Source organism: Chinchilla lanigera, unplaced genomic scaffold (genome assembly GCF_000276665.1).
Source record: "Chinchilla lanigera isolate Chin_1 unplaced genomic scaffold, ChiLan1.0 scaffold00076, whole genome shotgun sequence".
In the NCBI taxonomy this organism is placed as follows: Eukaryota; Metazoa; Chordata; class Mammalia; order Rodentia; family Chinchillidae; genus Chinchilla; species Chinchilla lanigera.
The window spans coordinates 8,651,759-8,661,393 of record NW_004955477.1 but is presented as its reverse complement, the minus strand read 5'-3'; the positions used below and the strand labels follow the sequence as shown (position 1 = coordinate 8,661,393).

The 9,635-nt window shown below is 42.1% G+C and overlaps 1 protein-coding gene across 1 annotated transcript in view; it reads left to right on the top strand.

Moving 5' to 3' along the window:
* Positions 1-9,112, top strand: part of Tcerg1l (transcription elongation regulator 1-like) — a 198,158-nt gene extending 189,046 nt beyond the window's left edge. Inside the window, exons 10-12 of the mRNA XM_005402032.1 lie at positions 2,273-2,362; positions 4,987-5,105; positions 8,204-9,112. Coding sequence (XP_005402089.2) covers positions 2,273-2,362; positions 4,987-5,105; positions 8,204-8,360 — 366 coding nt within the window. The 3' untranslated portion in view covers positions 8,361-9,112. The remainder of the gene's footprint in view (positions 1-2,272; positions 2,363-4,986; positions 5,106-8,203) is intronic.
* The last annotated feature ends 523 nt before the right edge of the window (positions 9,113-9,635 follow it).

The window sequence follows — 9,635 nt, the reverse complement described above, 5'->3', positions numbered from 1 at the left end:
ATTGTTATTTTTAATATTTTGAGATATATTTTATTATACCTCTAGACCCCCCCAAAATTCTCAACACACTGGTGCAGTTAGTTATGTGACCCCAATTCCCAGCCATTCTCCACCCTTCCTTCTGAGGGAAACATGCCCATGTGACTGACTGAGCCAGGCATTGGGTGGCCACAGCTCCTCTGCATGTTGGCAAGAGTCCTCAGTGTGAAGAAAGGGAACACTCTGGGGTGGCACTTTCCGGATAGCACAGCCCCCAGTTCCTGGCTATACCAACATAATCTAAAGTTCTCATTCCCCTGAAGAAAATTCCCTGCATGGAGTCATACCAGAAAAAGCACTTGCAGAGATTACAGAAAAAGCTTTTGTTTAGTTCATTGAAGATAGTAATTGCTAGTTAAAAAATGTGTCTGTTGTGATGTACCAAATAAGCATGTTTATTGAAATGGTACTTGTAGCGGGGATGTATTAAAAATTATCAGTGGGGTCTGGTCTTTGTAAATTTTCGATTAGCTTTTCATCCCTCCTCTGCCCAGGAATTCATCCCCTGCCCAGAGCCCAGAAAGACCTTCCTAAAATAACCTGACCTTCCTTTTCCCCTTGCTCTCAAGGTAATGTGAACACTCCTAATCATGCTGCAGATCTTCCCATGGGTGCCTCTGTCCCTCCTACCTCTTCCCACCTCCTCCATGGGCTCCTTCGTTCCAGGCACATTCAACCCCTTGCAATTTCTGCCTTCCCCATAAATAGTCCATGAGCCTCAACCTTTGTCTCCATGGACATCTAGTCCTAAAGCACATTTCTAGGCCCCTTCCTGAGCCATGGTGAGTAACCATGTTCCAGACTCTTCACTCTTAGAAGCTGCCAGGGTTGCCCCTGCTCTGTGTTCCCTCAGGTGTAAAGATGCCTACTGTGGCACTAAAGTCTTCTGAAGAGTCCATTACTTTGCTTATCATGTGCTTTAGCCTATACCAGGGGCTTCCTGATGTCAAGAGCCTTGACTTATTTTCTCTGAATCCTCGGCACCCAGCATGGGAGCAACACATAGTCAGTTTTAAGCCCATGTTTTAAAACCAATACATTTAAGTGACTTAAATATCCTCTTTTACTGAGAGTCTGAAAGCAGCACTATCTCAGTAGCAACAAACCAGCGCCCAGATGTTGGTTTATATTTCCATTCTCTAATAAAAGGAACTGAGGCTTCTTGGAGGATTGGTTCATTTGAGGGCTAAGGAAGGGAACACGTCAGGAGAGACTGGAGCACTGGGTAGAGCAGTAAGTGAAGAAGTGCTCTCAAGGCAGGACGATGTGCATATGCCAGACATGCTGGAGCCAACCAAAGAGCCCCAGTGGCCAAAGCTGGGACAGTTTGAGCAGCAAAATAACTTAGGTGGTATTGGATTATAACCCAAAGTATTAGCAGCAGCTCCGTGAGTTCATATAGATATAAAGAAATGACCTGAAGAATGTTACTCATGAGCAGGATGGATAAATATCCCATCACAAGAATTCCAAGGCACACATATACCCACTGGCATGAACAAGTAGTCCACCACCCTTTACCTGTGCATTATAGCAAAGTCTAGGGGGATGTGGTACTAAGTGGCATGTGGGATTCTGAGTAAAACTAAAGGAATTCGAATGATGTGTGGACTTGTGTTAATAATGATGGGGCAATATTGATGGTGGCAAATCTGGCTACTACTGTAAAGAACTACTAACATAGGAAACTGGGTGTGGGGAATGTGGGAGCTTCCTGCAATATACTGTCAAAATTTTGGAAATCTTAAACCACTGTAAAATAAAACACTTTTTAAAATAAACTACCTAAAAAGTGTCACAAGTTGGTTTAAGAATCACTTAAAGTTATGCTAAACCCTACCCTGTTTTTTTTTTCAAGATGTTGCCTTCTGTTTTGACCTCTGGGATTCTGAGAATTCTGATAAATGTCCCCCTCCTTTTGAAATGTGGGCTGTGGAGTTCCTTCCAGAGGGGGGTTGGGCATTGAGATTGGGAACACATCCCTGGAAGACACCCAAGGAAGAAACAGTGTCATAAGTCTAGAAATTAAATTTGCTAATGTTCTCAGTATTGATTCGCGTGGAGCATTTGACATATCTCACACTTTTATACAGCACTGCATCACAGAATCCATTGTACCTTAATGCTGTTTTTTTTGTTGTTTCTTTCTTTCTTTTTACCATTGATCATTTCAGTGTGACTCCAGGCTCAGCATCCGATGCTAAAAGCAACTCTATTGAATATCTTTCTTCAGGTGTCAGCATTTTCTACTTGGGAGAAAGAATTACACAAAATTGTCTTTGACCCACGCTATCTCCTGCTAAACTCTGAGGAAAGAAAACAGGTAACATCGTGGTAAGACAAGATGGCAACCATAGAGATAGAGAATTAAAATAACTGCTTCATCCTGAGACCAGGGAGCCTTGTCATTACTGACAAGCAGGTGCCAGCTGTCTTAATTTTGCTGGAGAGCTTAGAGTAAGTGTTCTAGCTTGTGAGCTTGTGAATGGCACATTAGAAGTGCAGAGGAGGGTTATTCTGGGAATCATTCTTTTCTGACCATCCAATCATGACCCCATAGGAAACACTTATAGTCAAAGATGAGAAAGCAAGTTTGGGGAACATGCATCATATTTCATATTTCAAATGACTGCAACGAATATGTTTGAAATACCAAATATTCAAGCATTTACATAATGATGGTGGTACAGAAAAGATCCAGAGAACAATTCCAACATAAGTAACAGATGAAAGGTTTAGAAAGCGGTCCCAGGAAAGCAAGGGCTGGCTTGGGGGTGAGTGTATGGGGGAAGCTAAGGAAGCTGGCCATGTAGCACTGCAGCATCCAAAGAACATCTGGTTGCATGCCTGCAGCCTCATTGATGGGGAAACTGCCCTTGTAGTGACATGCAGAGTGGAGCTGAACTGAGGAAAGAAACAATATTGGACCCCTTTCAAAAAACACAGGGCTTTTAACAAGTAACTTGGGTGAGCAAGGATCAAACACAGAATCTGCACAGGACCTAGGATCACAGTGTTTTCCTGGGGAACTAAGGCTCCTGTTGTGAACATTACAACTGTTCCTCTACTAGGGGGTCTCCAAAGAAGATAAAGTGAGCCTAAAGAGAGATTAGGGTCCAGGGAGTACTAATCAAGCCTGTTTCTATGGTAACATGCAGTGTTTCATTTTATTACACCAGAGCATGTAGTAACGAGATAATGGCCAATGCTATCACTTTTTAAGAGTCATGCCCCATTTTGGATAACTGATGTAATTTATTAGAGGGAAAAGAACCCCTGCTACATTAAATTATAGTGGCATAAAAAATGCAACAGAGAGAAAGAGAGAAAAGAGAGAAAAATCTGATTACATGGATAAATGGTTCCAGGCAGAGAGAGATGCAGATATTTCTTTTGAGCTCTGAACCCACAGCCAGCCAGCCTTTCTATCCAGATTTGAAATTAATAGAGCAAAACTCTCGTTAATGATGGAGCCACATGCTTTTACTTGGATAATAAGCCTGCCTTCACTTTTTTTTTATTAAATTATGAAACAACTAGAGAATATACCTTACTATTTGCCTTGAAGGTAAAATAAGCCAATCATATTCTTAAATATATATGTGTTACAAATCTAAGTCAAATTCATGAATATTTCATTCTGCTGCTGAGTCCTCAGGAGGTAAGTAGCATTTTGTATTTATAATCCTGCAAAGATTTGCCATTAAAGAACTAGGTTCTGAAGCAATAAGACATAGTCAAAAGAGAGCCAGTGAAGGGGCTTTTGTCTGCTCTGGACTTCACTCTCCCACCTTCATCACAGCAGGAAAGCTGGAGACAACTGTCTCCACCCCACCGAGGATCCATTCCAAGATCTTCCTGACCTGACCTGGTACAGACTTGCTATTCACTGGACTTGTGTAATCATTTGGGCTTTTTTTTAACCAATATTTTTTATTTATGTTTGCACAAATATTTAAATTATCACCAATTTATTTTTTAATGCTCTAAGGCTTAGACAGAATTAGGAATGAAACAACTTCATGCACCCCCTCAAACTTTATAGTCTATAAATGACAATTTTTCTAAGGTTACAACTATGAGCGATATTATGCCAACAAAAGAATGGGCATTCTGTACACCGTAGCAAAGAGATTTCATCTTTTTCTATGGCTCCCAACTCTCAAGAGAGAATATCCTGGAGTCTTGGGTAGATTCGTTTACCAGAAAATATTCACATGCTGTACGCTGAGGAACAGAGTTTTCCTAATGGGGTCAGTATCTGAAACCTTCTTCTTGTCAAATGAGGACATGTACTGTGCCTACAGTCAGGTCACCTTATTCGTCGTGTTTCACACTGATGGCCAAGGTGACTTGGAGCTCCCTCATCCCTCAGGCAAGTAAAATAGTTTTCTTGGAAAATTAGCATGTGGGAATCAAAGATTCTGAATGTACTTTCTATTCCCAAGTTAAAATTATTTTTGGAGCCTCAAAGACCAATTACAGCACCATAGGAAGGGACTAGAACAGAGTAAGTGCCTTCAGGTGGTTAGTAGCTCTATGGCAGTGATAAGAAAGTTGACAGACTGTGTATCCCTGTGGATGCTACTCAGAGTCTCAAATGAGAAGCACGGTGGCTTTCAGAGCTAGGGTCTTCCAATTCACCTGGGCTTTCATGATGCCCCAAAGAACGTTGCCAAGTCATTCCCAGGACTCCTAAAGTAGGGCTGGTGGGATGATTGACCCAGAGATGGTACTTGTGTGTGCATCAATGTACTGGGCCCCAGGGGCATCCCTTAATGCCTCTGTATCACTGACAGTATTGCAATGCAAGAGCTATTGCTTACCGCTCCAGTAACTGGGAAAAAATTACCTCAGATTCTTGCTAGTTTTTCATGCTGTGTTTAGAATACAAAAATTTCATTTTTGGTAACCAGTTCCATAATACTTCTGTGTATGTGTTTTAAGATATTTGAACAGTTTGTCAAGACAAGAATAAAAGAAGAATACAAGGAAAAGAAAAGTAAATTGCTGCTAGCCAAAGAAGAATTCAAAAAACTTCTAGAAGAATCTAAAGTGTCACCCAAGTAAGGAAGGGGGAACACAGAAGGTGTTTTCTGGGGCTGGAAATTTCCGAATTACTGTGAGGGGACTCTCAGAAACTATTTTGTTGGGGCTGGGGATTTAGCTCAGCGGCAAAGCGCCTGCCTGGCAAGGGCAAGGTCGTGAGTTCGGTTCCCGGTACCGGAGAAAAACCAAAAAAAAAAAAAAAAGAAACTATTTTGTTAAATCACATAACCTAACTTTTCTATAGACACCAACAAGGTTACTTCAAAGGCCTGTGCGTATAGAAACCTGGCTTTTCTGTCAGTCTATGGACCTTAGTACTTATCAGCCCAGCTTTGATTTCTGTCTCAGCTGCTGAACTCTGTATTAGCTACCTTTTCTTCCCTGGGACCAAATACTGGCCTCATACAGTTTACAAAAGAAAAAGTTTATTTTGGTTCATAGTTTCAGAGGTTTCAATCCACGGTCTGCTGTCTTCTGCCTTGCAAAGCAGAGACATCAGGGCAGAAGGCTGTGGTGAAGAAAAAATGCTCATCTCATGGCAATCAGGAAACAAAGAGCAGGAAGAAAGTTAGGCAGGAAGGGGATGGAAAAAGTATGACCTTCGTAGTCATGCTCCTAGCTATCTACTTCCTCCCACTGACCCCGCCTTCTAACAGCCCATTTAACTATGAACTTGTCAATGGGCTAATCCATCCCTGAGGTCATTCCCCCTAATACATGAGTCTTCTGGGGACACTGAACATTTAAACCATAACCTATTTCTCCCTACATGTTTTCAAAATGTCAGCATCCCTGAATCCATGACCTCAATAACAAATCAATAGTGAGCCTCTGTTAGATGCGGACCAGCTTGTGATCTACTGCCCAAAGTGCAAAACCAACATCTGGCCCCACCACCGCTCCCCACACAAGCCCCACTAATTTCCTTGGTTTCAGAGAGCTTGGCAGTTGGGCAGAAGGGTTGTACACTGCAAGCCCACTAAGGCAAGGCACTTCATAGTTTCAGAGGTTTCAACCCACGGTCTTCTGGCTCCAACGCAGGGACACAATGGCAGCAGGTTGTGTTAAATAAAAGCTGCTCAACTCATGGGAATCAGGAAGCAGAGAGCAGGAAGAGAGTTGGTTGCCCAAACTCCTTAAAATAACAGAGAAGATATTATTTCCATGAAAATAAGGAAACAAATAGGAAAGTAAATGTTAGAAATTAGAAAAATACCTGAGCTCAATTCTTCTTTAGAATTAGAGTTGACTCATTTTTTAAATAGCAAATATCCACCACTTGTATTTGTATCATAAGTCCCCAACTTCCAAACATTTAAATTTTGAACTCTCACAGATGTACTATAGAGGACTCACTTTGTGGGCTTCTGAACAAATCTGACCTCTGAACAATTCTCTAGAACCACACTTGATAGGGACTTAGCTGTAGTTTGTTGAGGGACTCTGATGTATCACACAGTCCTCCAGCCTGACCTTGGTTGCCTTTCTCAGATCCCTCGTGAGTGCCCTGAAGGAATGTTGGCATCACAAACAGTCCTGGGTACCCAGGATTTTAAGTAGAGGGCCCAGATCCATACAACTCTGGGGTTGCTGGAGCATCCCATGGAACTGACACCTGAGGCCTTGCAGCAGACACCTCTTACACCGGCCAACTGGCTGGTGCCCCTGTTTTTACCAGAGGCAGAACTGAGATGCACTGTCAGTGACTCACATGATCTCCCAAACTTGGGAACAGCTTTCCAGAGCCAATGGGAAGCCAACTCTGTCTCTTGGCATGGCTAAGGAGCAAAGAGATATATTTCTTTCCTTTTCAGAGACACTTTGCAGAGAGATGTATAGCAAAGGACCTGTGTAGGGCTACCCCCGCACAGATTCTGAAAGACCCAGGCTCCTATGCAGACAGGCAGAGGGAGTAACAAGTCTCCAAACTCTCACCACTTTACTTTTCACATGCAGTCCAGTGAAGAAAGTGTGTGCTAGCTATGTAGCACCACAATTATTAAATTATGAAAGCAAGGAAAAGAAGAGCAAAGGAGGGAAAAGAGAAGAAAAATAGAGGAATTTTTTTTTTTCACAAAGAACCTGTAAACAAGTGGCCCACAGGCAAAAGAGGAAGATGGCAGCTGGATGGGGAGGAAAGCGGGCTCATTGTCCATAGACAACAATGCTGCTGAGTCTAATAATGACTCTTCTTGTAAGAGCCTTATCAGTATACTTTTATTCATGTATACAGAAGTTATTTAGTTATAATTATTTACGATGCTAATTAAATGTCTACAGAAAAATGTAAAATCCTCTGTAAATGAAATGGAGAAGATAATAAGAATCCCATGGGCAAAGAATAAATACATTTCCATGTGCCCCAGGGCACCTGCTCCAGGTTAGCAGGCTCCTGGGTAGCAGGCATGGTTGTCTGTGGCTTGGAAGAGAGGTTTGTAGGATCATACAAGCTGCTGTAGACCTTGGCTACTCCATTGCTGCCAGTCTCCCTGGCTTCAGGTCAAAGACTTGCAGGCTGGGGTCACAGCTCACACAGGTTACCCTTGTCACTGCAAAGTCTTGGCCACTTCTTTGCTCCTTGCAGTGCCCCAGCCTTTGCATGCCCCCCCCTCAAATTCTCTTGTATACAGGACTCCCAGGGTGACAATTGCCTTCATCTCATGAGAATTTCAATGCTCCCCACCTGGTGGTTCAGTGTAGCTCAAACTGCCTTAGTTAAGAGGAGCAGAGGCTGAGATAAGGTGCCTCTGTTCAGTGTGGGAGAATCGAGTCAAATTGTACACTGAGGTTGAACAAAATCACAGTGGTGACCAAGCCCATGAAAGAGCAATCACAGTTCTCCAGGCTTCTAGAAAGGTTACGCTTCCTAAGGAAGGCACAGTGACCCTGAGTTCTAATGAGAGTGGGCACCAGCTAGATAAAGAAAAAGGAGAAGGGTGTGTCAAGCAGAGGGGATGGCATATACAAAGCCCAGTGGAAGGTAGGCTTCTAGTGGGAGCAGAGGATGCAAGAAGATGACTCCAGTGGCCACAGAAACAACAAGGGGTTGGGAGTGAAAAGGGAAGCCAAGACTCACTTTCAGGGATGGTAGCTCAGAGATTGTTTTATTTTCCAGGACCACGTTTAAAGAGTTTGCTGAGAAGTATGGCCGGGATCAGAGATTTCGACTTGTTCAAAAAAGAAAAGACCAGGAACATTTTTTCAACCAATTCATACTTATTCTTAAGAAACGGGACAAGGAAAACAGACTAAGGCTACGGAAAATGAGATGAGTCTGTGAAAAGTGCAATACGCCGTGTGGGGCAGCTGAGAGTGCAGCTAGGGAAGATTACAGAGGCAGCAGGCAAGGTCTCTCTGGCAGAGCTGAGGCAGGCTGGGGCGCTGCGGGTATTTTGTTCTCAGAGGATTACTGTTTCATATTGAAGCTCTCTCTTTTGTACAACGTTCAGAGTTTGATGCATTTCTAATTGCCATGATATGTTGATCCCTTAATTGTTTTAATTATGCAAATTACTTGTAATATACATAAATTATAAATCCACTGCAGGTTTGTAACTAAGCAGAACCAGGCACCATCTATAATGATCTCAAAGCATTTTCATCACTCAAAAGGATTATCTCAAACTTCTCTGAAACATTTGCGAGTTACTTCATTTCTGCAGGATTTCTGTGGTGTTGAGGAACTCTTAACTCCAGTGTCCCTAGGTCTCAGTCTCGTTTTCTGAGTAGTAGCAATAGGGTTTTATCATTCATCATAGTGACAAGCAGATATTTGACACATGGACCATGGATCACCTGCAGGTAGCTAAGGGTGACCTCATTCACCTGTGAGGGGTATCCAGGCCAGGAGAAGGATGCCACATCGGCCATCAGAGGTCCTACATAGAGAATTATTTTGTACAAAATCATCATATTAATATTTGAGTTATTTTTATTGTATGCCCAGAGTTTGCATGAGATTTTTCTCATCATCTTTGTATAAAAATTTTAAATTTTTTTAATTAATAAATATTTTAAACCAGTATGTTTTTGTGGCTGAATCTTCCATCTCATTTTAAGAAGGAAAACTGTTTCAATCAGAGAGATCCAATTTCAAGATTCAGAGGAAAAAGTATGATTGTAAGGTGGTATACGTTACTTATCCAAAATCTTGCTCTCCAAGATTATTAGCACTGGGTTGAACAATGTTTGATAAAACCATAGCTAATTAATAGCATTCTTTAAGACATTGAACTTTTATTTATCTATTTCAAAATTTATGACATCTCTACTCAGAGATGATATCTTTGTTCCATAGCAAATAGTGACAGCCTTCTCATCTGCATTCACCTTTGTAGTCCTGATAAGAACACCTTTTGCCACATGTATTAGCAGGTTATTGGGTGCCTTAGTCACTTTCTCGTTACCAAGACAAAATACCTGACATTGACAGCTTAAAAGAGAGGTTTAATTTGGATCACGGTTTACATGCATGGTTAGCAGGCTCCAAGGCAGAAACCTGATAGCAGAGGAGCATGGCAACCCATGGCAGCCAGGAAGCAAAGAGT